The 26,881-nt window shown below is 42.2% G+C and overlaps 1 protein-coding gene across 1 annotated transcript in view; it reads right to left on the bottom strand.

Moving 5' to 3' along the window:
• The window catches only part of LOC113015506 (BCL-6 corepressor-like), an 81,823-nt gene that overhangs the window by 14,676 nt on the left and 40,266 nt on the right, over nt 1-26,881 (bottom strand). The window contains exons 4-8 of the mRNA XM_026157493.1: nt 23,094-23,352; nt 18,471-18,911; nt 18,149-18,376; nt 5,668-6,023; nt 153-311 (exon numbers count right to left, since the gene is read on the bottom strand). Coding sequence (XP_026013278.1) covers nt 153-311; nt 5,668-6,023; nt 18,149-18,376; nt 18,471-18,911; nt 23,094-23,352 — 1,443 coding nt within the window. The remainder of the gene's footprint in view (nt 1-152; nt 312-5,667; nt 6,024-18,148; nt 18,377-18,470; nt 18,912-23,093; nt 23,353-26,881) is intronic.

The following is a 26,881-nucleotide window of genomic DNA, read 5'->3' as shown; positions in this document are numbered from 1 at the left end:
TGGCCCCGATAAATAAATGGACTAAAATGTTACAAACTGAACTAAAGTCAATCAAATTTGCACGTACAACCAACAGTTGTGACTGCCTAATTTAAAACTGTTACCCACCTCTCCGCACACCTGTGCATGTGTGTGTGTCTGCATTTTATTACCTCGTATCCCAGCCGGGCGGCTCGCTGTAGCAGCGTCTCTCCGGCGTTTTTGTTCACAATGAGCCGGCGCACCTCTGGAGGGACGGGACGGGCGTTGTGGGTGTGTTGTGGGGAAGGAGGTCGATGACTGGGCGAGCGAGATGAGTCTGACAGAGCGACCTGTGTGTGTGTTTGGAGGAAAAAAAGGTGACATTTAAAGTGATTAACATGTGCTTGAGTTTTTTTTCTATACCCACAAAACAATTAAACACACACAAAAACATGTGCTCACTGTCTTTCTACATCTGTCATTGCCACATCCCCCCCCCCCCCTCGAAAGCACACATGCACAGCCCTACTTTTTCAGGCTCGGTTGAAAATAGCACTGTCACCACCTCTGCTCCCGCGACTCTGTTTTCGTGTGATTTGTGTGTGTGTGTGTTTTCCTTTGTGAGTATGTGTGTGAAGCCTGAGGCTGATGACAGAAAGCTCAGGAGAAGATGGAGGAGGAGAAGGAGGAAGAGGAGGAGGGAGTGATGGTTTGTCTTAAAGTAAAAGACAGAGCAAAGGAGGAACAAATTAGGATTCTCTCTCCCTCTCCTCGCTGTTGGCATGCCTCTCTCGCCCCTCTCCCTACTGTTCCCCTTCATGTGTTTCCTCTTTATCTTGTTTCCTCAGGCGTGTTGTTGTGCGTTGTTGCCACTCAGGATCACACTTTGACTCTAACGCACAACAAAGAAAAGCTTTAGCAGGATTAGTAACGTCTTTTTTCTTGTGTGGGGTTCCACGTGGTGTCATTTTAGGTCCTCATGTGTTCTTGATGATCAGTTCTCTGCACAACTTTTTGGACTTGGAGAACTTGCTGCAGCTCCTGTGTGAATTTTTTCACATCATCTCATAAAATTAGATAATTTTTGGAGCTCAGGGTTTTGGCTTCACATTTGGTTAATATGTTATTAGTTTTAAGGTGGTATTTACAAGGTTTTTTGGACCACTGTTGTATAGATTTTAACTTGGTTTTCATCTGGTTTTGGACTAAATATTGGAACTGGTTTTGAGCTTATTTTACTACTTTTAGACTTTCGAACATGTACAGTATTCAGTGTTGGGGAGTAACGGAATACATGTACCGCCGTTACGTATTTAAAATACAAAATATGAGTAACTGTATTCCGTTACAGTTACCGTCTAAAAAGGTGGTATTTAGAATACAGTTACTTTGTTGAAATAAATGGATTACACGGCGGTATTTTCCTGTTTCATATTGTCGCGGGTCAGGACTGTTTGGGTTTTGTTTGACAGCTACGGTCTGTTGTTCCAGGCGGCAGCGTTACGGTTGCCATGGTTACAGGGTGAGGCTCTCTCTCTGCGACTGTGTGTTTCCTGGGTGAGAGAGCGCCTTTTTGTTGTTGTTGTTGTGCTAAGCTAACAGGCAGGATGCTACAGGCATAGCCCTAACGAACGTAGCTTCATGGGCAGTGTAGTCCATGTTGCAGGGAGAATGGACTGCCATACCTGTTATGTGTCTGTGAGCGCGAGGAGAGAGAAAAAGGCGTGTGGAAAACTACGAGTTGTCATCGAGCAGAAATGGGAGCTTGAAGCATGTAAATATAATAATAACCACTGCAGCCAAGAAGAGTGCCTGACGAGCCCAGTTGTAAGTAAGCTATTAAGACTCGACTGCATTTTTTGGCTACAAGCCCAACACGGAACCGACGTATTAGCCAGAGGTCCCTTTACCATGGTTCAGACCTTCAGTAATAGTAATAAATCACACAGCAATAGTACATTCATGTAGTTGTAAAAAGAATGATAATATATTAAGTAATCCAAAGTATTCAGAATACGTTACTCTCATTGAGTAACGTAACGGAATACGTTACAAAATACATTTTGGGGCATGTATTCTGTAATCTGTAGTGGAATACATTTTAAAAGTAACCTTCCCAACACTGACAGTATTGGACTGATTTTAAACAAATTGTGATTTCGACCTTGGACTGGTTTCTGGGTTTAGAATAGATTTGCAGTTGTTTTGGAATTGTTCCAGAGTGTGTAGTGGACTGGCTGCAAATTTGATCTTGGAACTGGTTTTAAACTGGTTTTAGACACGGTCTGGACTAATTTTCGAAAAAAATAATTGAGTTTAGTTTTGGACTGATTCTGATTATGACTTTGGACCAGGCTTTAGACGGCAGTGGATTTGGTCTTTGGCTCAAGATGTATTTGAGATGTATTTTGGGGTTGGTTGTGGATTTTATCTTGGAATTGGATTTTGACCTACTTTTGAAGTCTTTGATGTCTTTTAAGCTTGTTTTAGACTGGTTGTACATACTACCATCTACCAACTTTAGCTTATTTGGCTTACTATACTGTAATCATTTTGCTAAAAGAACATGCAACATCTGGCATTTTTGGTGTACTTTTTGAATCTTCTACACACCCAGCTAATTAATTACCCAGTTCACTGGATTGGACCCCAATTTGCATCCAGATGCCTTAATTGACCATGGCACAGATTCAACAAGGTGCTGGAAACATTCCTCAGAGATTTTGGTCCATGTTGACATGATAGCATTAAACAGTTACTGCAGATTTTTCAACTCCACACCCATGATGGAAATTTCCCATTCCACCACAAAGCTGATCTTTCGGATTAATGGTGTTTAAACAATGCCCCACCAGTAAGGGGCCCAATATGTGCCAAGAAATGACTCCGCAACACATGCTGTTTAACATAAGCACAGTCAGATCCAATCAGCTGGATATTTTCTTCTTCTTCATCTTTAGACTGCTCCTAAGGGATCATCTGCCTCCATCACAGTCTTCCTCTAGCCTCTTCTTTTGTTGCACCAATCTTCTGCCTCTGTCCTCTTTCACTACATCCATGAATCTTCTCTGAGTTTTTCCTCTTTTCTTCCTGCCTGGCAGCTCCATCTCCATCCTTTGCTCTATCCACTATCCCTCCTCTGGACATGTCCAAACCATCTCAGCCTTGCTTCTCTGTCTCCAGAATGCTCAACCTCAGCAGCTCAACCGCAGATGTACTCATTTCTAATCTTGTCCAGTCTCTAATCTTGTCAATTAAAATCTAAACATCTTCAGCTCAGCCTCCTGTCTTTTCACCAGTGCCATCATCTCCAAACCATACATCACAGCAATTCTTACTACCATCTTGTAAACATTCCATTTCAGTCTTGCTGCTGTCCTGTCACAAATCCCCCTGCACACCTGTCTCCACCCACTCCACCCTCCCTGCACTCTCTTCTTCAGCTCTCTTATGCACCGTCTTTTATTTTGGATGGTTGACCCCCAGGAATTTAAACTCATCAACTTTCACTACTTCTAATGTCTACTCTGACTACAGATCACAGTGTCATCTTTAAACATCACAGTCCATGGAGACTCCTGCCTGACCACATCTATCAGCCTGTCCATCATGCAAACAACAAGGAGGTCAGAATTGGATGATTTGGCGAAAAATCAAGATGACTTCTCTCTTTTGTATCGGCAGAGTAAACTGGATATAGCAGCAAACTGGGAAATCAGATCAAAACTAACAATGCAATTACTACTACTGCACCACACTACACAACTATCAGCCAACCAGAGGATACTGGGTCCTGCAAAGAGTTAATTATTTCGACATTAAGGTTCAAGGCTGTGAGTTCAACAAGTGTTCATCGCTCAGGAGCTCTTTGGCAGAACTGCCAGATTAATGAAAAACAAAACCAAGACCAACAAACACTAAACATTCATAATATTGGCAGAAGCAATTTGATAATGGTCCTAATATATTTACATTAAAATTAACTGGTCACTTTAATAAATGAGGACATTTTCTTGATCTTTTTCCAGTGATGAAAAGTATTTTCTGTGGTATTCAAGCAGAAACAAACCTAAATATACACAAATATATTCTGTACTTTTAATCAAATCAGAAGCAGGTAGAGCTGGATGAAAATGCAGCGCTGAGCTGCTGACGCCACCGTAACAGCCTCCACCGCTTAGCAGCCAGACGGTGTGTGCGTGTTAATGTTTTTATGTGTGTCAGGGTGTTTGTGTGAGTGTGTAATGTGCGTGTGCAGGCGTCTGTCAAACGAAGCCGCTCGCCGCCACGCATCGGCAAACAGGATGCGAGCTTTGCCCTGGAGGTGTGTGTGTGTGTGTTTTCTAGCGCAGCAGACTCCAACAAGGAGGAGGAGGGCTGAGCGAGAAGAGAGAGAAAGTGTGTGCGTGTGTGAGCGTGTGTTTGTGTCCTCGCTGCCCGGAGGAAATCTCCGGTGCAGCAGCTGTCAAAACGACACAATCCTCCGCCCGCACACACACACAGTATGAACACACACACGCACACCAGCAGTACATGTGGAGAATATTATTCTTCCTTCATAACCTTCAGTCACTCCATCCCTCCCTCCTTCCTTCGCTCGCTCTCTCCTTCAGTTTAATCTGCAGCGAATTGAATTACACGCGCATGCACACACACATACACGCAGACAGTAAAAACACACATACGTCCCTGCTGAGTTTTCCCAGTGAGCTCCAATCAGGACGATAATTGCAGCGATTAACAGAGACGGAAAAGAGACGAGAGGGAGGACAAACAACAAGACCGAAAAATAGAGTGTTGGAAAACCGTCCTGGCCATTTCTGCAGAAATTATGCTTTTACTTGGACTTGTTGCCATCTTGTTTTAGTCATGTGCGACTCGTTTAGGTTTTGTCATTATACCAAGACAGTTTTATGGGTATCTTGAACTGGTTACTGGTTTTATGGGCATTTTAGCTTAGACTTCTCTTGAGGATTAGGATATCTCACACTTATCTCATAGACTTTGACTTCTAGCCATCGTATTTCAAACCTATAGGGACCATTTTGTCCAGAGAGACTGGTGGGTGTTGTGACCTGGACTTGTTTTACCAAATATAAAACAACGGTTCCAGATGCCCTTTTCTTTTCGGTCCACAGACGAGCACCTGATTTAGACACTTAGATTTTACCTTCAGCTGTGGTGTATTACTACAGATATAAAACGATATCAAGGAGTTAAACAAGCGCTCCCTCTTGACATCATCCCTCTGGGTGAGTGTGTGGGCGTTTGAGTCATTCTGAGTCACATCATTTGCATGTGTTACCATTTCTGCATTTAAGTAAACAAGAAAACCAAAAACAAACTCAATTTCTCCACATTTGTGTGCATTTGAAGGGTGCAGTTTAAATCTAAGGTGGCCTGCCTGTCTCATTATTTTTATGTGTGATGGCAAAATAAAATGAATCACACTTTTCTATTTTCATATTTTGAGAGGAAATGAGTCAGAGGTCTTGTCCTCTATTCTTTTGATGTGGCCAGTAATCCCCTTGCTAATACGCAGCGGAAGAAATAGAGCACATAAACTAAGCATATACACAGATGACCTCTTGCACTTTCTCTCAGATGCTCACAGTTCTATTCAAGGTGTCCTTCAAAAATCCATTCGTTCTAAATAAATAATAAATAAATCACATTTTATAAAGAGAAAAAAACAAAAAAACTGACCTTCCCGTTCCTTTCTTCCTCATCACTTCCACCCTCGTCTTGTCCCTCCGCCTTTGCTGCTTCTCCTCTGGTGTGTTTCGTCTTGCAGGGACGCTTGCCTTTCGGCTTGTCTGGGTCATCATCATGGCAGCGGAATGGATGGGGGTCAGGTGATGAAGAGAAAGAGGGAGGAAGAGAAGGCAAGGAAGGAAGGAAATTTGACACCTTGTGGCTCTCCTTCAACTTCTGATGCTTGTCCTGAAGGTGGAAGGAAGTGAAGGTGGCAAAAGATGTGGGAGCAGGTTGCCGAGGTACAGAGCTGGATGGTTGCCGGGGTAGATGGGTAGGAGATGAGGGATGGGGGGCCATGTGGAAAACTGAAAGAAAAAACAAAAGACAAATCAGGGATGAATTGTTTCTGGTCAAAACATAAATTCTGGCAGAACTGATTCAAAATTACAAATGATATTAATAATAATTTTTTTAAAAAGTCATCAGGTATCAACTTGTTTATCGTGGTGGAAATACTTGAACAATGACTAAAAGCATTATGTTAGGTATAAAATCACTGTTTTGGCTGTGAACAGAACGCATGTCCTGCAGGTATCTGGTCACTAATTAAAGTTACATTAAAATGCTGATGGTCACAGTGATTCCAATTTATCCAGAGATAAGAATGACTTTTTATCACAATCCATCTAACAGATATCTCAGTCTTGAATCAGACGTTGTTAATTCTATTTTAGTTTTTATAAATCCTGAAGTGCAATTTATATGACGCTAGGAGAAAATATAATGGATTCAGTAATCTCTAGAAACAAATTTGTAGGTGAAAGTACAACATCCTCTTCTCTCCAGGGGAACATCCTAGGCATCTCCAGGCCGGCAGAGCGATATAACCTCGAGCGTGTCCTGGGTCTTCCTCAGGGCCTCCTCCCGGTTGGACATGGCTGGGATATCTCACCCAGGAGGCACCCTTGTCAGATGTCCAAACTACCTCAATAGGCTCCTTTCGCTGTGGAAGAGTAGCAGCTCTATTCTGAGCTGCTCTCAAATGACTGAACTCTTCATCCTATCTCTAAGGGAGATGCTAGCCACCACAACCTGACTTTGGATAAGCCAAGATAATAGATGGATGGATGAGGGTTAAAGAGACAGGATGGCTTGTTTCTGACAGAGAATATATTGAAGACCTAGAGTTGTTGTGAAAAAGTGTTTGGCCCCTTTCTGATCTCCTATTTTTTATGTTTGTAACACTTTTTTTTTCAGATCATTAAACAAATTCAAATATTAGACAACGATAACACAAGCAAACACAAAATTCACTTTCTAAACTAAGGTGTTTATTATTAAGGGGGAAAAAAATCCAAAACTACACAGCTCTGTGTGAAAAAGTGATTGCCCCCTAAACCTAATAACTGGTTAGGCCACCCTTAGCAGTGACAACTGCAATTCAAGTGTTTGTCATAACTGAGTCTTTTACAGCACTGTGGAGATTTTTTGACCTACTCATCTTGGCAGAATTATTGTAATTCAGTGAAAGTGGAGCGTTTTGGGGCATGAACCAGCTTTTTAAGGTCATGCAACAGCATTTCAATCAGATTCAGGTCAGGTCTTTGACTAGGCCACTCCAAATTCTTCAGTTTGTTCTTCTTCAGAGATGGACTGAAGTGCACTTCTTCTTGAGGTCATGAACAGATGCCTGGACATTCTTCTTAGGATGTTTTTGTAGACAGCAAAATTCCTGGTTCCATGAACCATGAATGTTGTTTCTTATGGAAGAGCCATGAACAGTGACTTTAACTGAGGCCTGCAATTCTTTGGATGTTGTTCTGGGGTCTTTGTGACCTCTTGGATGAGTCCTCACTGCACTCTTGGGGTAATTTTGGTTGGCCAGCCACTCCAGGGAAGGTTCACCACTGTTCCATGCTTTCGCCATTTGTGGATAATGGCTCTCACTGTGGTTTACTGGAATCCCACAGTTTTAGAAATGGCTTTATAATATTTTCCAGACTGATAGATCACAATTACCTTTCTCATTTGTTCCTGAATTTCCTTGGATTATGCTTGATGTCTAGCTTTTGAGGAGCTTTTGGTCTACTCCACTTTGTCAAACAGGTCCTATTTAAGTTATTTCTTGATTGACAACAGGTGTGGCAGTAAACAGGCCTAAGTATGGCTAGAAAAACGAAACTTCCAAAGATGTGATACATCACAGTTAATTTATTTTAGAACAATATGTCGTGTTCTAAGATTTTTCAGGGACTTGATGGAGATTTAGGCTGGATGGACATCAAGGATGAGGATATCCCTTAGAAGTGCTGAGTTAGAGTTATGAATGAAAATGAGGACAGTTTAAAACACAGATCACACCAGATATGATAGAAAAATTAGTTCCATGGCTTTGTGTTAATGGTATTTTTTATCCAAGTTGCCAGCTATCAACGTATGTCCAACCTAAATGTGGACGTCACTTAAAAATTGTATTCTGTTAATCGGAGTCAATACATTTTCAGGGTGACCTTAAAAATGGCCAATTTGTGCGACAAACTTAAACTTTTCTTGCAGCTTGTGATCATTCTCCTGTTTGTGCAAAGACTCTATTCATCGCCCAAAATGAGCCGCCGTCTGTCCTTCAGCCGGGGACGGGTTAGATAATAAGAGACAGAGCAAGAGAGAGCGTGAGAGAGGAACAAAGAAACACACAGCTTCCTCGCTTGAGTGGAGCAGCGAGCAAGCAGGCGTGCGAGCGAGCGAGTGAACGGGCGAACGAGGTAGCAAATAGTGGGGGAGGGGAGGAGAGAGAGAGTGCTTGCAATGTTTTCCATTGCAGACGCCTGGAGGAAACACTCACACAGAAAAACACACACATGCTGTGCCGTCTCACACGCTCACGCACACACACACAACCGCTAATGTGTAAATGCCACTGCACGCGCATGCACACAGACACACACACAGCCAGAGGTTTTTTCTGAGAGCCGACGGGGAGTCACGCCGCTTCCATCTGCTGAATTATTTATCAGCCTGGACACACACAAACTCACACACACACACACACACACACACACACACACACACACACACACACACACACACACACACACACACACACACACACTTTATTCACCTACGTACTCATTCTCTGTGAATAGGATTAACATATACAGCACATAATGAGGGCGCACGTGAATGTGTGAAGCTACTAAACAGGAATTTATCATTTACTGGAAGCTAGTTTGCGCAGACGCACAAAATTAGAGACACGTGTAAAGACCCACACACATACAGGGCTAATACTGAGTGTGTGTGTCTGTGCGAATCCCTCTGGATGTGTCGCAGTAAAACAGCTCCTCGTTTTAATCATCAAACTGCAGCATTCATTGTTTTCTCAAGCATGACATGATCATTATCTGGAATCACTGGCCACGCCCCTCTTGCAAACACCTGGTGCTTTCAGGTGCGACTGTGCATATCGATCGATCGTAGAAGAGATATTCTACTGTGTTCCCCAAGTTCCATTATCTCAGTTGTAAAGATCAGTGAACTGAATAAAACTAGGATTGAACATAGTCTTTATAGAACAGAATGGAGATGGCTATCTTTCAATATAGTTCAAAGTACACAGTAAATAGTAATTTTCCTTCAAATGCCCACGACCACACTCACTAGGAGAGGTTGCCTATAAATAATGTCACAACTGGTGACATTATCCCCAGGTCTAAAAAGTCATGAAATTGACCAACAAACGTTTTTCTTGAGCTTGTGAAGAAGAAGAGCCTTACGAATAGAATTCAACAGGAGCGTTTCTATCACTTTGTATCTTCCTCACTTGGCTTCAGGTTACAATGAGAACTTTTTAGAGTTGGAGCTTTTAATCTTTTCGCTCCTTTTGACACAATGAAGTAGTGACTCTGCTCCAATTTCCCTCCCATTATCTGAACTCTCCAATATATCTCATGGTGTTTTCACACCTTCGGTATTTAATCTGTTTTCCCCCTTGGCGCGGTTTGTTTGTGCAGGTGTGAACATAGTAATCGCACTGGGTCCAAAACAGCAGCACTGAGACCCTTTGAACAAGAGAGTTACAAATGAACTGTTACCAGTTATGTTGCAAGTTTTTTTAAATATATATTTTTGGCCCTTTTGACTAGCTTTATTGGATAAATACAGTGAATATATACTGGAAAGCGGAGGGGAAGAGAGAGGGGATGACATGCAGCAAAGGGCCACGGGCCAGACCCGAACCCGGGCTGGCTGCTTTCAACTAGGGCTGCCACGATTAGTCGAAGAGTCACGATTACGTCGACGATTTCGTCAACGATTTCGTCAACGACTGATTTGATAGTCGATGCGTCGTTTGAAGCTTTATGAGATCACAAAAGACGCAGGGATAAGTAGTAGGATTTAAGAGTGTAATAATGGACTGAAACAGAAGATGGCAGCACTGCATGTACAAGGATGCCAGCTGCCGTTAAACCCCGAAGAAGAAGAAACTGTATCACAGAATTAATAGCGCAGCCCAGCTCAGTTTCCAACAATGGTGGCTGCTAGTTAGTTTTAATATTACTCTTATTATTCTTTCTGGGTCACAAAATAAACGTTTAACATATTTTCAGACGAGAATGTAGCCGTGTAAATCTCAAATATCTGCTCAGTTTATCAAGACACCACATATTTTCAAAAGCGCTCCGACGTTTTCGGAGACGTCTGTTACCCACTAGCTCGATAGCTAGCCGGGGGCAAGGGTCACTAGAGCCCGTGAGAACAATGGACTCCCGGCAAATCGTTTTCAAACCCACCACTACTCAGGTTAAACATATATAAGTCACTTAGATAACTTAAATATGTTATTGTTTGGCTTTTTGTAGTATTTTATTTGTTCCTGAGTAAATCAGTTTGGCTGAGATTAAACTTCTAGTTTTTACACAGCTGAATAAACGTCAAGCAGACAAATGATTATCAGAAGTGTGAGATGCTGGAGAATATACTCCGGTGTCCTGTTATATTTTAGATAGCAAGGAGTTTATTAAACTTCACCAAAACAATCTGCAAATTTCATTAAAATTTAATAAACTATCATCTTGTCTTTATTTTTAGTTAGCACATACCTTACACACTTAAAGCTGTAAGCTAATGATAGTTATATAAGAGCAGATGCATGCTTGTGCAGTAAGCTGTACTTTTACGTCCAATGGATGCATGATCTGATTAGTCGACTAATCGCTAAAATAATCGGTGACTAGTCGACTATCAAAATAATAGTTTGTGGCAGCCCTACTTTCAACCATGCGGAACATGGTCGCTCGTTCATCCGACTGAGCCAAACCGGCACCCTAGTATGTTGTAAGTTTGAGCTAAAAAACTTACTTGTATGCTTTGCATTCTGGAATACTGAATTGCACTATGATGTACAAAGTTGTGTATGGACCAGCAACTAGCTGTGAGATGAACATGAATTCTCAGTGTTCTCGGATACATCAGAAGACTGCAATGTGTTCCTGTATTTACTTTTGTTGCTCCCAACCCAGACATCTCAGTAATAAGCGGACTGAACATTCTCACGTATTTCATTGTCATGTATTTTGGTTAACTTTGAGTTCACTCTGATTTTTCTCTGTGTGAAAACAACCCAAACCACATGGAAAAGCTACAAGGTTACAAACTCACCAACTGATTCAGACCAAAGTAATCAAACTATAGGTATGAAAACACCCTCAAAGAGTGATCCCAGATAAGGGTAGGGTGTCTGGTTGTCTGGTCTGGTACAACTCCCCTGTGGCTGTGAATGCAGCACTGGTCAATCTCATGGTCCACATTATCATCCTCTATAAACAAGATAAACTCTTTTACTTGGGGCAGCAACTCTCCTGCATCATAGAAGAACTTATCTGCTCTTTTCCTGCAGAGAATTATGGACTCAGACTAGAAATGTTGACACTCATATTAGTTGCTTCATACTCTGCTTCAGACGTCCCAGTATGTGTCAAAAGTATGTTCTGAGGCCTACAGAACCAGACCATCTGCAAAAATCAGATGCTATCCTGAAGTTCCCAAAATGGACACTCTCCACTTCCCAGCTATGCCTGAGATCCTGTCCATGAATAACAGAAATGGCAACAAGGGACATCCTCTATGGAGTTTAACACCCACCAAGACATGCTTGATATTATGTCAAGGCTTGCTTATACTGAGGTATGACCACAGGTAACTGTGACTCATGAAACCTGTAGTTATACAGTTAAGAGGACCTCTTACTTCACCTCAGGGAACCTGGAAAAAAATATTCTCCAAATTTATAAGACACATGCAGACTTGATTGTCAAACTCCCATGATCCCATGGGTACAGAGTAGGGGTGCAACGATATTCGTATCGATATTGAACCGTTCGATACAGTGCTTTCGGTTCGGTACGCATATGTATCGAACAATACAATTTTTTTCAAATTTTTTTTTTTCAATTTTTTTTTTTTTTTTTTTTTTTTTTTTTGTGTCCCGTTTGGATCTATAGCCATCAGAATTGTTGTCTTGAGGCCAAGAAAGATGCCAAGAGGATTTATTTTAAGTGGATCATCATATTGGTCCATTTGATTGACCTTTATTATAATTATGAATTTATTTTATTTTCAGTTGCAAATGGGACAGACATGACTGTGGGATAGGACAGGGGGAAAGAATGAAAGAAAGAGGGGGAGAGAAAGAAAGAAAACCAAAGGGGAGGAAAAAAAAGAACAATACAAAATTTGTAATTTATTTTATCAACTTTCCTTCTGACGATGCTGTCTGTGTTGAGCGCTCAGTGAATCTGCATTTGACTACTCCGCCTAGGCTCGAGAGTGCAGCCTAGGCGGAGTAGTCGAACGCAGATTCACTGAGCACTCAACACAGACAGGATGGTCAGAAGGAAGAGCGCAGGGCAAGCTAGCGAGACAGAAGTGGACCTCCCCACCCTCATTCAGATCTGGCGTTTGGAACTATTTTGGTTTTCATGTGACGTATGACCCTGAAGGTAAGCGAGTCATGGACTAAAGTAAAACAGTATGTTGGATGTGCCACGCAATGCTCAATTACATGGGTGGGAGCTAGTGTGTTAGCGCAGTTAGCACGTTAACGTGTTGGCCGTCTAGCCCCTCTGTATAGGGTAGCTCGTTAACGGAGATTTGCCGTGTTGTGGCGTTAAGGTTATTTCAACGAGATTAACCTGAAAGCACTAGTGGGAACACAACGAATATGACTGCACATTTACGCCGACATCATCCTAGTGCAAAGACAAAAACAACAAGCATGCATGCTACAAACTTTAGCCGAGTCATTTAGACAGCTGTTAGCACAGGATTCTCCTTATGGAGACCTGATATGTTTAATATGCTGCTGAGAATATAGCCCAGAAGAAGCGGATAGTATAGCTTTTGTTTTGGAAAGAGCCATTTCTCTGTAATAAACTCTCTTTTCCAAAGATGAGTGATTCCTCAATCAGATACAGGGCTCGCAATATCGCTAGCCCGACGTCCCGGGGCTATCTCTCCCCTGCCTGTCGGGCTATTGTAGGAAGGAAAAATATATGTCAATGCTTTTGCATTCTTTCAGAAATGTAGCTGGGTAATTATGTCATTGGGTGAGCCACTGTCAATATGTGACATATTGAAATCGTGTTTGGATTTGCGCTTGTTTTTTTGCTTTCACTTTGCAATCGTGCGAACTGTGTATAGAGAGCGACAGCACTGATCTGTGAGTGATGATAATTTGTGCACCAATTCCTCTGACATAGTCTTATTAATCGTTAGCTTACTATGCAAACATGACAAGTGAAATCTCCCGCAGCTTAAACATGTGAGAGGTTGATCGCGCAGAGAATCGCTGAGCTTATGTGAGTGCCTGTGTAAAAGCATTTCAGTTCTGCTGAGCCAAATAAGACAGGTCAGGGTGAAGAAGTGACAGCCAAAGAAAAGTTTACCACAAAACGGAGAAGTTATGACAAATCAGACTATAAGGCAAAAAGAAAGTGCAGCTTTATGGTTTCATGGACAAAAGAATTTCTGTGGCTGCAATATGACGAGCTAAAAAACAACACGCACAAGGGTTAGGGTTAAATTTAAAAACTGTACTTTTGTGTTAAAATATATATTTATAATTTTAATAAATGACAAATTAAAAAGGCATGAACATTTTTTTTTTGTATCGAAAAATATCGAACCGTGACACCAAAGTATCGAACCGAACCGAACCGTGAATTTTGTGTATCGTTGCACCCCTAGTACAGAGCTTTCCCACTGTTCCAAGGTGGAATTTTTTGGAGAAGGAAAAGAGGGTCCAAGCTTCCGTCTCAGCTTTCTCCAACAGGCTGAACAGTGTGTTACCATGACAATTGAATCACATATGAGGGAACCCTTTTGCAAATGAGAACCACAATCTCTCCCAGCTACCTCATAGGTACTGTTCCAGATGTTCATGTATCCCTGAAAAGGTGTGTCTGAAGACTGCCCAACAATTTCTAGAGCTTTTAGGGGGAAACTTTTGCAACTTTTGCCCAGATATTCAGCAAGTTTTCAGTCTCTGCTTCCTTTGGTAAACTTGACCAACAACAGTGTTGTTGCAGGAAGGAAGGAGCTTTTCAAAGTACCACTTCCACCACATGGCAGTATTCACAATGTGCACCAGCAACTCCCCGACCAAAAATACCAAGCCCTGCTTTCCCTTCCTGAGTTTCTGAATGGTTTACTGGAACCTCTTTAAGGCCAACAAAAAGTCCTTCTGTATAGCCTCTGTTTTTGTCACGGCAGCAGTCTTTCTCGACCCCAGGTATTGGTGGTTTTTCAGGAGTCCCCTGGCCCAACAAAATTTGAAAGTACTCTTTCTACAGCCTGATGGCTTCTATTACCACCAACAACCATTAGTGGTTTCTTAGGTTACCACCAAGATTCACACCAATGACTGTCCTACGGGCTGCTTCTTAAATTGAGTATCATGGCCCAGTCAGATTCCATGTTACCCCATACATGCAGGAGGAGTTCTTATATGGCTTCAGTCTTATATAGAATGAGGCGTTTTTCATAAAAACAATATTACCTTATTTTGAGTGTAATGACAGAAAGACATGTCAATAAAGTTGGGAAGTGCCTGAAAAATCATTGGTGCTATAAAGAAACAATTGGAGGGCATTGTTATTAAGTTAACTGACTACATATCATTAATACGACTGGGTATAAAAAGAGCATCCATGAGAGGCAGATTTCACCAGTCTGTAAAAAATTGCAGTTATTAATAGTTTATCAATATAAAATTGAAAAGAGTTGAAGATCTCTCATATAACATACACAATATCATCAAAAGATTCACTGAATTTGGAGGAATCTCTGTGTGTGAGGAAAAAGGCTTAAAATCAGTAATGAATGCTTCTGATCTCTGGGCTGTCAGGAAGCACTGCATCCCCACCGCAGGGAAAAGGGTAACACCACCTGGGTCTGGGTGCAATTCCCCCCTCCAGGGGCAAGGGTACCTAGACCCGGTTTGTAGAGTACGCTTGGGGAGTGTGATTGTGCGTACAGCGTCTCTTTATGTCTGTCTCCACGTTGGTTGAGTGTGGAGTGAGTGCATATGAGAGCATGAGGGTGGGAATGGATGTTTGTGTCTGTGTGTGCCTGTATGTCTGTGTCTATATGTCAGGTTGGGTATCAGACGCCACCTCTCTGGGGACACCTCAGGCCCTCCAAGGTTTGGAGGCCTATCTCCACCCACCACCACTTCCCCTGCCGGTGGCGGACTCCCTCAGGTGTCGGTGTGTTGGTGGTTCTTTGTGTCTGGGGGTGGGCGTCCGGGTACACACCGGCTCACTCCTTGGCGGCCGCTTGTCGGGGCCTGGGGCCTGGGGCTCGCTCGGGCCCCTTTGGAGGTGGGGTGCCCCCGGCCTCTCGGCCTAGGGCTCGGTCACTCAGGCGCAGCTGGGGGCCGGCGGAGCTCACGGGCGCGTCACTGCAACTCCCCCTGACTTCTGCTCCGCGGCTGCTGGGCGAGCCCTCATCTGGGACTCTCCTCAGCTCTTACTGGGACAGTGGCGCGGCTGCCCCTCTGTTGGTCTTCCATGGTCTCTTGTGTTCTGGGGGCCTCTGGATGTCTGGAGTTTTGATCTCCTCCATACCCGCTTCACACCCTGGAGGACGGGGCTGTGGCCCCCCCACAATCCCTAGCAGATCATTACATGGAGAAACCTTTGGAATGCAAGCATGCTGATCCACACAGGTATGCACACATGGGTATTCACAGACGCGGACTAAAGCTTTCTTGGCTGCTGCCTCAAAGCACACTGTGCGCTGTCTATCTTGCGTGCTGCACAATATCGTTTATTACTTAGTAAATACTGATATCTATGACTAGCTAGTTTATTGTGATGGTGCTTTGTTTTCTCTATTATTATGTTGCTCTTTGTTGTTTGCTGTCTCCTCTGTTTGTTTTTGTTTGTTTGTTTTTTTTTTTTTTTCTCCATACAGGTGACCCAGGAGTTTTTTTTTTTTTTTTCTCTCTCTTCCCCCCCCTTCTCACCGTCTCTTCTCCCCTTTGGTTTTCTTTCTTTCTCTCCCCCTCTCTCTCTCATTCATTCCCCCTGTCCTATTTATTAAAAAAAAAAAAAAAAAAAAAAAAAAAAAAAAAGACAAAGGATGAACTGAAGCTCTGCCATCACGTAATGTCGCATACTGCTGTTTCTGATGTCATTTAGAAAAAAAAAAAAAAAAAAAAAAAAAAAAAGGAAGCACTGCATTAAAAACAAAGATAATTCTGTCATGAAAGCCACCTTATAGACTCAGGAACGCATCAAGAAATAGATAAAAAGAGTTTACCATGCCATCCACCATTGCAGGTTAAAGCTCTATCATGCAAAGAAGCTTTATGTGAACATTATACAGAAATGGGCAAAAGCTCATTTAAAATTGAGGCAAAATGGAAAACTGTTCTGTGATCAGACACATTGAAATAGTTTTTTTTTTTTTTTTTTTAAAACATGGAACACACAGCATCCTCTGGACTAAAAGAAGGGGGACCATCTGGCTTGTTATCAGTGCTCAGTTCAAAAGCCTGCGTCTCTGATGGTATGGTGGCATATTAGGCCATCAGTGCTAAATGCAATAAACAGGTTTAGAGCAACATATGTTCCCATCTAGACAATGTCTTTATCAAAGAAGGCCTTGCCTATATCTTCAAAGTGCTTTAAGTCATTGGTAAAGTTAATCTTCTGGACAACAAAAACTGACATAACTTCAGTATTTACAGATTCATTCATACAGAGAAACAATCAGTGTGAGCAAAATCCTTGCAGTGCATGCTTTGGTAAATATAACTGCTCAGCGCTCCCAGCAAACTCCACGACAGCAGAAAAGTAACCATAAGCAGCCAATGGCTGTTCAAATTAAACACCTAAATTATTTCATAAATCTGGTGTACCACAGGGTGCTCCATTTGGTCCATTCCTATTTTGATGTAAATGGATCACATTTAAATCAATGCTTTTGATTGTATCATCTTGACAAATCAAGTTCCAACAGCATTCAAATGTGCTGCATTTGGGTTTATTTAAATTAATTACGTGTTGGTCTGCAATAATTCCAACTTGTTTCTCCTAAAAAGTAATAGCTTTACAGACCTTGTTATCAGCATCATTAGCATGTAGTAAATTTGCAGATCTTAGGCAAGTGCATGAAATCAGCAGAGACTTTGTAAGTCAGATGCACCAATACCACCACCACCACTAATGGCAGGTTTGGATTTAATTGGATTTATTTGGTTTGAGTTAAAGTGAATTTGACATCCTGAAGAGAACAAGCACAGACTGTGAGTGCCACTCCGAGCAGCCTTCAACAAACAGAGCAAGGAGACAAGGAGGAGGAGGCTGCTAACACATTCCCTATGTATTACTGCGAGTGTGACAGCTCCATCTGGGAGATGTTAGACGGCTATTAGCACGCCACGAGGCCGCACGGGTTCATACACACACAGATTTACACACACGCTCACATACACATACGTCGTTGGTGTAATTCCACTCGTGTGCTCCGGCAATCACAGAGAGAGGAAAAAGAGCTGTGAGGGAGAGACGAGAGGGGGTGGAGGAGGAAATGGAGAGGTGGAGGACTGATGACAGCAGAGAGACGCAGAGAGAGATTTCATCAGCACGAGCAGCAACAGCAGCAGAGCTTTCTGCTCTGAAACCACAGCTCTGCCTTCAGAATAAAAGTTGTTAGAGGTCTGCCGCTGACACATAAATGTGTGCCTCATGCAGCGTGGGTTAGAAGTGTGGTTTAATAAGTGAAACAAGTCCAAATCATCATGAAACTTGACATGGGCTGTCAGCTTATAGACATGTCTCTACTCGTGTCTAAACACATTTTATTCTTTAGTTTCCAGTTTCACAGTACATTAAATTTTTTTATTGTTCTTTAGTCGGATCCTGAATACACGTAGAATCATCTGAGGCAAAGTGTCAAGTTTAAAGAGCAAAATTTGAGGGTTTACCTCTCGTTCCATCCCTTCTCATAAATGTGGGCTCACACCAGCCTTCGCTGATGTCTGACCTCGCCCTGATGGATGGGACATCTGTTCTGAACTTCCTGTTGGCCTCTGCTGATCTCTGACCAGTGGGAAGCCATTGGTTGAACTCCCCGGGTAGGCGGGGCTTGTTGAGCCGAAGGCCATTCAACTCGATGCAGACCTTCAGCTTCTTCACGTCTTCCAGAGATGACTCTGTAATCAAGACCAGTGAGTCAGTAGGAGAAGACTCCAGCATCCCAACAGAAAAAGATAAAATCACAGACATGAAGACTTTCTGAATTCTTACCATTTGTGAATTTGGCTTTCTTGCTCAGATTTTCCGTCCCCTCCTCCACCTCCATCTCCTCCTCTCTGTCCTCCTCCCTCCCTCTCTTCAGCCGGCTGTTTATGATGCTGCTCTGATGGAAAGGCTCAAGGCTGAAGATACGCCGCCGACTTATCTCCATATTCAGATTCGAACCTGTGAGGCCTGGGCTGGACATAAGGGTGGAGGTGTTTCCCTGAAACAGGCCTCTGGATGGGGGGAAAAACCTTTGTTGTTGTTCTGTCTGTGAGCCAAAACAAGTGTTCTCTGTCTTTTTCTCCTGACCAGTTCCTCTTTCATGTTCATTCTTTTTCTCTTTCTCCATAAAGCCATCATTCTTCTCCTTGGGGATGGGAAGGTTGTCGGAGTTGCAACAAAGTGGCAAGACAGGGAGGTGGTTGTGAGGGCAGGGAGAGTGTAAACCTGCATGAAAAACAAAAAAAACAAACAAAAAATGTACATCTTAGTTTAACACCACTATTCATGTACAGGGCCTGAATCTTAAAATGACTGAGGGAAGACACTAACTACTGAAAACACATTGGCATAATTTGTAATAGTTTGAAGACACTGATTTCAATAAGTGATTTAAAGAAGAAGAAGAATGCACAGAAAAGACAGACAGCTAAGATTTTTGGTGGCGCTCCATAAGCCAAATGAAAATAGTTGCATTCAGTGCCAACAGACCTTGCATTATTAGTTACAACCAAAGACAACGACAGTTAGAGCTATGTATTCAGGTTGGTCAACTGGAGACAACTGATGTCAGTCGGTTAGTATTATTTCCAGTTGTTTCTGGGGTGTTTTTTTGTCATTTTACTTTGGAAAGTTTATGGCCTGCCTCTTACGAAATGTGACTTGGTAAATAATTGATCTAAAAAAACCTCAACTGAGACCATGCATTAAAAACTGGAAGTTAGACTTAGGCGATATTACAGTATATGTGTTCTTGTTGCTCTTAACTGAACCAAAACCTACACAGCTGTGTGCCCTCATCATTTAACAGCATATGTTATCCCAACTTCCTTTATTTATGGTCTGCAAGCAGAGGAGTCCTTCATCTTGCAGCTTAATTTCAGGGGTTTATCCAGCTGCTTTCTTATAATTTTATTTGAAACATTTTTAATCTTCCCCTGGACACCACCACCACTGACCCAGATGGCATCCAGGACCTTCTAAAAAACCAGGGAAAAATGATGCCTTAACCTCATCTTCATCTTCAAGTGTCCTGATTTACCTTTTGCTTGTTTTTTGTCCCCATAAGGAAGCTGAGTCCTCACAAAGTGAGCAATACAAACACAGCTGTGTTCTGTTTTTCCGCTGAGAGGATCAAAGACAGGCGCCTTATACTCTCCCTCATCTTTTATGTCTCTCGCTCACTCTTTCCATCTTCATCTTCACATTTTCTCTTCTTCTCCTCATTCCTTTCTTTCTCTCTTCTGTCATCTTTTTTATTCTTCTTTCATCCTGTCTTTAATCATCCCGCCTCCCTATCTTTCTCCCTCCATATATTCCCATGCTCTCTCTTCTCTGAATCATCTGACTTGCCCTGCTTCCCGTTGCTTCCAGGCACATTATGCGCTATGGCAACGGGCCATCAAAGCAATCGTCATGGAAACGTTGTTGTCTGGCTGCGTGCACTAAAGACCGCCGCTTAGCACGCACACAGAGAATAAAACTGCCCTGAGAACAGCAGCGGCAGATTTGAGCAACTCTTGATTTTCCCGAAAACTTTTTAAGTTGCTGATTTGAATTTTGTCAAAAAAATACTTTCAATGTTTCTGAGATCCTTTCATTAGTTTAGGATTTCATTAAAAATCTTTTTTTGCAGCAGAGGTCAGCAATAATCTGACATAAAATCCCCTCCCAAAAAGTTGCAATATGTAAGGCAACACTATAATTCAAATGGAAAATGTTTGCATTCAAGGAAATGATTTTTGCACAGTCACAAAGTCAGATATATTTATAAAGGAGGCTTCTCCTAATCCTAAAATGTAATCCCACATTGCCTATAAAGCCATAAAAGCACAACTGTATCACCTTTCTGACAAAGCCAGCAAAACTGAAAATGCAGTAAGGCAGTAAAAGCACAACACTGTATAGATGTTCACCGGTCTTTTATTTATTTGCTCTGTAGAAGCATGAGCCTGAACTTGTGTGACAGATCGAGAGATACTGGCTGGATATAGTGGGGGTCACCTCAACATGTTGCACTGGTTCTGAAACCAATCTCCTAGAGAGGGAATGGAGAGGGGATTTCCAAGGCTGAGAAGCAGCTACAAAGGGCAGGTTCACCTTTATTCCCTTTGCAGATCAGGGAACAAGCTCTGACTATTCTTTCACTTGTGTGTCAAGCAACAGTTAGGAGTACCTGAACCTTTACACAGTTCTTGGGTTGGGTGCTGGAGAGCGCACAATAGGTGATAACGGTGAAACCTGGAGGGGTTAGATTTGGAGAAACAGCCTGCCTGATCTGAACATGAGTGGTCTTCTGTGCTAACTACAGATGTGCAAAACAAACACGGTGTTCATGCATATGAGTGTTATTCAATACACATGGCACCAAGACACCTTTGGCTGCACATCAATAGTCAATACTGTAATAGAATAATTGGCTTTGCACGGCTGGGCCCCTCGGATGAAGACAGGAGAAGAGCTGACAGCCGATTGCAACCTGGTGATGCTTTGCATCAAGTAACAACGGTGGAGGAGGATGCTGGAGAGGCCTGGTGTGCCCAGTTGTGTAGGAAGGATACATTGTACGTGTCTAGCAGAAGTCGTGGTCCAGAAGATCTTCAAATTCCACCAGAACATCAAAGACCAGCAACACCGAGTCCAAACAGGCCAGGTCTGCCTCTATGTTGCTAGGGTCTGTAGCAAGATGGTAGGTGCTTTCTGTAGCAGAAATCCCCAAACCCAATTAGGGACACCACAAGTTAAAAATGAGTCCTATCAAACTTATCTATCTTGTGGGGCTCTGGAAGAAGCTTACTACTACCAGCATACCAAGTGGAAAGTTGCTCTAGCAGTAGCTGAAGCAAATACATGGTTATGGAAGAAGTGGGGATCAGGTAGAGGACTTGATTGTAAGGGCAGAAGTTACTGGTTGCTGAAGTTTTCAAAGCACTCCTCTCTGGCAGGCCCCTGGGGCTGGATGATATTTGCCCTGAGGTCCTTAAAGCTCTGGCTGATGTGGGTTTTTCCTGGTTGACACGCTTGAGCCTACATTTGATCACATCCCTCAGATGTTCTGTCCGAGTATGCTTAGGGAGAATGGGGTATCTGGCTCACTTTAATGGCTTATAAGTTCCCTGTTCAGACTGTCAGACTCGTTGCTGGTGGATAAGGAGAACACTCCATACTTATAACACAACCACAGTTTTGCAGAGCCTTTGCAGAGCCTACCACGTTCCCTTTGTAACTGTCTGACACTTTTATCAGCATTCATACTTTTCTTCCCCTCACCCCTATCCATTTGGGGTAGATGGCTGGTTCTGCTGGCGGTGTTTTCCTATTGAAAAGGAGTTTTTCCTTCCCACCGTTGCCAATTATTAAAGATTTTTGTAGGTTTTGCATTTTCTTTTCGTTACATATATGAGTCTTTATATTGAGACAATGAGTGTACTCTTACCGATAAATAAACTGTAAAAAACAACAACAAAAAAACCCCTGCTAAAATGTTGAAAATGCTCAGGAGGAATCTACGGCACTGGTCAGGTCAACCACAATAGTCAGAGCCTGCACCAGCGCAGTGTGTAGTTACAAAGACACACTTTAGGATATGTTGTAGGGTTTCAGAGGGGCGTGTGGTTACAACGTATCTACAGTGTAGCTTTAACACAGAACTAAAAATTGTAATTTTACACTGCAAACAAAATAAACTGCTATATACCCAAGAATGACTCAATCTGAAACAAAAAAACAAACAAAAAACTGACAGCAGGTTAAACATAAGAATCCAGCCATGAGTAACACAACTGAACCTTAAAATGTCTCAGATTTCAGCCTGTGGAGCTGTGACTGCAAGAAATGCAAGTTAAAAATGACTTAAAGTGAATCATCACAGTCAGACTTGTTTGGTTAGTTTGAAAAACTCATTGAAACAAGCCAAAACCGACCACCTAAAAAACACCTACTGAATGATCCTGAAATAGCGTTTTGGGACTTTTTTTGTTTTTAGCAGCGTGAACCGAGCGTGAAACAAAACAAATCGGGACTCTGCGCTTAAAACTTTTACTTTTAAAAATGTGGAAGAGAAACCGCTGATGGTTTGCGTGTGTGACTGAACGGGCACGCTTGGCTTTCTAGAGAAAATGAGGGCAGCGGTTCGCTCAGTTTAAAAGGAGAGAAGTGCACCCAGAGTTCAAATGTGTGCGTGTATGTGAGATACACACACACAAACAGACACACACACACAGATGGAGAGAGAGCACAAAAAGGAGAGAAAGAGACAAAGAAATTGAGCGACTTCAAGCGAGTGAGATCAACTGGAAAAAAGAAAGGCGTGTGTTTTTATGTCTTTGTGGGTCTGTGATGTGTGCATGTGTCTGTGTGCGTGTGCATGTGTGTGCGTCATCCTGCAGAACTCTCAGGAAATCCTCTTACCTCTTGGAGCCTCAGCAGCGGCTGCAGTGGGAGTTCTTCCTCCTCCCCCTCCTCGCCTCCCTTCACTCTGCTGGCAGCGTTCCCAACCCGCCTCATCTGTCTTCTTCTCCCCCTCCTCCTCCTCTTTTTCTTCTTCTTCTCCCTGCTGGCCTTCTGCCAGCTCCTTCTCCACTTCTTCTTCATCTCCTTCTCCTCCTCCTTGTCCTCTGTCTCCATCTTTCTCTTTCAGCTCCAGCTCGGAGAAGCGAAGCATGGCACGCTGAGAAAAACAGAAAAGCACATATGAGAGTTTGCGTCGGTCGAGCCTGAAACACGACTAAGTGTCAACATGTTGCTTTAGCCTGGAGGCGTTTGGACCCTCTTGACCTTCATTACACATCTTAAATTTATTATTTCCCCAGAAACCAACCAGCACTCCTAAAGCTGGATGGATCAGTACATTAATTAGTCCACTTATTCTGATTGATTTAGCCAACAGACAGCAGCTTATTCAATGAAACAAACAAACACACAAAAAAACAAAAAACAAGTGAGCTCAATAAAAAATGAAGGATAGAGGACTAGTTAAAAAAATTGAGATTGATCAAGCAGCAAAGTCTGGAGATAAAAATGTTAAATGTCCACATTTATGAAATAAACTTGTTTACAGCTTGATACAACGACTGTGTTGGTCTCTGTAGCTAATGTTCTCCTTTCCAAAGACTGTACTCAAAGTTTGCATTCTTAGGGACGTGGCCTCTTTGACTGATAGGTGGGTGGCGACACAGGTGGCTCTGGCTGCTCAGCTATCTGGAGTCCTTGAATTGGACCTCTGGACTATCTAACCAATGATGGGCCGCTGTGTGGTTAACTGTACTAACAGAGAAGAACACTGAGCTCCAGTTTTTGATTTTACTTCACACTAATTTGAAGGTATCTGTGTTTGTGTGTTTGTGTGATGCTTCCATACGGACTGTAGATGCAGCTTGCAAAACAAACCACCTGATATGAGGAGAAAAATTACAACTTGACCTTCTCGTCCAAAGATGGTCATTTCTGGCTTCAGAAAACCAACAGGACAACAAAGTAAACATATAGTAGGGTTGATGCTTTAAAAATTAGAGTCATAAAGAATCTTTTACATGGAGTTTATGCAGTACATACTGAGTTGATACCTGAGTTTTTAGAACCCTGGGCTTTTAATGTAAAGCATCATCCACACACGGTGAAGCAACATGGCAACCAGAGATGTAAGAAAGTCCATGACATTTACTGACTTTTCGTGATAATGGAGGACACATTTGCTGGCGTTGGATTGGTCTAGAGTTAAACTGTTCATTAAGTTACACAATTAAAGCGACTACCAATAAGTGCTAAGGATACCGCCAATATATGACTGGGTAGTAAATACTAGAGGGTTACCTAGGCAACCAGATTGAAACCCTGTGTGGACGGGGGTTTAGGCCCATCAAAACTGGAGTCATGCAGCGTTACTGTTTTGTTTCCATGTGAATATACGAAACCAAACAACCAGTACAGCACAGGTTTGATCTGTTTTCCTTGTTTTCAGTAATACATATTATTAAATGTAAACATTTCAGGAGTTTCAAATGAGGTAACTAAGGATGAAAGTGATCCCTATGAACCCAAAGCTGTGGTACTTTCAATATTGACCAGCTAACAAGCACTCGGTGCTGCTCCCAGGCAGACTTCCATGAGCTAGCCAATCAGAAGAAAGTGAACTTTTAATGAGGGCTTTAAGACACAGGACCCTAATACGGAGTGTGAACTGAGGAGATATATAAAGGGCTAGTATATAATACATGCGGATTATTCTGTACTGTCATTCAGAGTCCATCTTGGCATAGAAATATACGCAAGTAATTTTCAGGTAACATAATGAGCCCGCTAGAGGTTAGAGGTTTGTTTATTTGACAAATCTTAATCTTTTTAGATTTTGGGTCACCTTCCAGCTCTCAGGAAGAAGAGCTTCTGCTTTTGAACTGGATCCTGTTCACATTTGGTATTTGACCTCTTTCAGTCAATATTTGTAGGATTGGTCCCTAAAAAAGAATCAGCATTTGGTCGCCATCACCTTCCCTTCTTGACCTCTAACTCCGGACTTTCAGTGATCCTCACAGGCGGCGGCAGCTGTCAGCCAGAGGTACTCACCTCTGTTTCTCTGTGGCAGCTGGAGCCTCGAGAAGCTTCATGATTTCACTGCCTCAGAACACAAACACACCACAAATCCTAAACACTCAGAAGTCGCTCTGTGACCCCCCGACTCTGCTGCTTTGAAAGATAAAAAATACTCCCTGCTGGCATTGCAACAGACAAACGCAGAGAAATATGTGAAGCTGCTCCAAACAAACAGTGAACAGGTGCTGCTGGGATGAAGTCCAGAAAACAGCATCATATTTTGGAGAATCTTTCCTTCAAACGATCAACCAAAGGCAGCAAATTTAATGCATTTCTGTAAAATAACTGCATATGCTGTTAGTGACCAATCATTTATGACCAATTAAAGTACACTCATACTTTGATTCCTTTCAGGAAGCTTCAAACACAACAAAGTCCCTCAGTTCTTCTCCTCACAATCTGTCAGATTGTTTTTTTCAGTTCAACTGGGATCACAGTTTGCTTGAAACTTTTAGCATTTACACCTCAACTCCTTTCAGCATGTTCATCTCTTTTCATTTTTTTTTTTAACTTTATCTAACCTCTTTCACCTCTAACGCTTTCAAACTCAGCGCAATGATTTTGAATTTAGGGTTTTTAAAATCAGTTCATTCATTCATTTGAACTATGGATTAACAGTTCTGTTTAATAAAATCATAGTTCAGTGTTGGTATTTATGTATATGTCTGTCTCCACTTGGGCTTGTTTAACGTCACCTGTACGTAACTTAATGGTCAACAAAATTTTTATCCCTGCGTATTGTGTGACAGAATTTTATTTGAGTCACCGCAAAATACAGAATAAGGATTTTGAAAAAACACTGAAATCCTGGCAAAAATACCTACTTGGCTTGATTCGATGCAGCTTGACTCAGTTTTTGTCTTTTTCTATTTCAATGCAGTCACACAAGTACTGTTCTCTTAGCAACCACCAAACCCAGACTCATCCATTAGATTTCTAGACCATTTGATTTGTCACGCCAGAGAACACTTTTCCACTGCTCTAGAGTCCAGTGGGAGTGTGGTTTACACCACTGCATCCACTTGGAAACCCATTCCATGAAGGTCTCTGCCACTGTTCTTGAGCGAATCTGAAGGTCACATGAAGTTTGGAGGTCTGTAGCGACTGACTCTTCAGAAAGTTGGCAAGCTCTGCACTCTATGTGCTTCAGCATCTGCTGAGCCTGCTGCGTGAGTACTTAACTCCAAATGTTATTTTCTTTACATGATCAGATTTTCTTATTTACTGATTATTACATAAACCTCCGTAATGTAAAGTTTTTATTGCCTTTAAAGAGTTATTAATGGCATTAATAGTTGTTTTTTTTCTGTGCTTAACAGCAATTTGTCATTTGAGATTCTTTTAAAGACAGAGTTTCATGGCCATTTTAATAATAAAAAAAGACCTCGGCTTATTTTATTACTTAAATTCTAACCATTGGCAAGCGTTCTTGCAGTGCTCATCTCAAAAATCGCTTTATACTCCTTAAGTATTTTACCATCACCCGCCTCTCCCCATTCACTGTTACCGATGTCTTTTCAGATGCTCTTGTTTAGGATATTCTGTAGCCACCAGCACGTGATATTTTCTTTCAGAATTTAAATATTTGCCACTCCTGTTCTGCTCTGTTA

The sequence above is a fragment of the Astatotilapia calliptera genome, chromosome 23, assembly GCF_900246225.1.
Source record: "Astatotilapia calliptera chromosome 23, fAstCal1.2, whole genome shotgun sequence".
In the NCBI taxonomy this organism is placed as follows: Eukaryota; Metazoa; Chordata; class Actinopteri; order Cichliformes; family Cichlidae; genus Astatotilapia; species Astatotilapia calliptera.
Note: the sequence above shows the minus strand (reverse complement) of the source record. Positions and strands in the feature narration are given on the sequence as shown.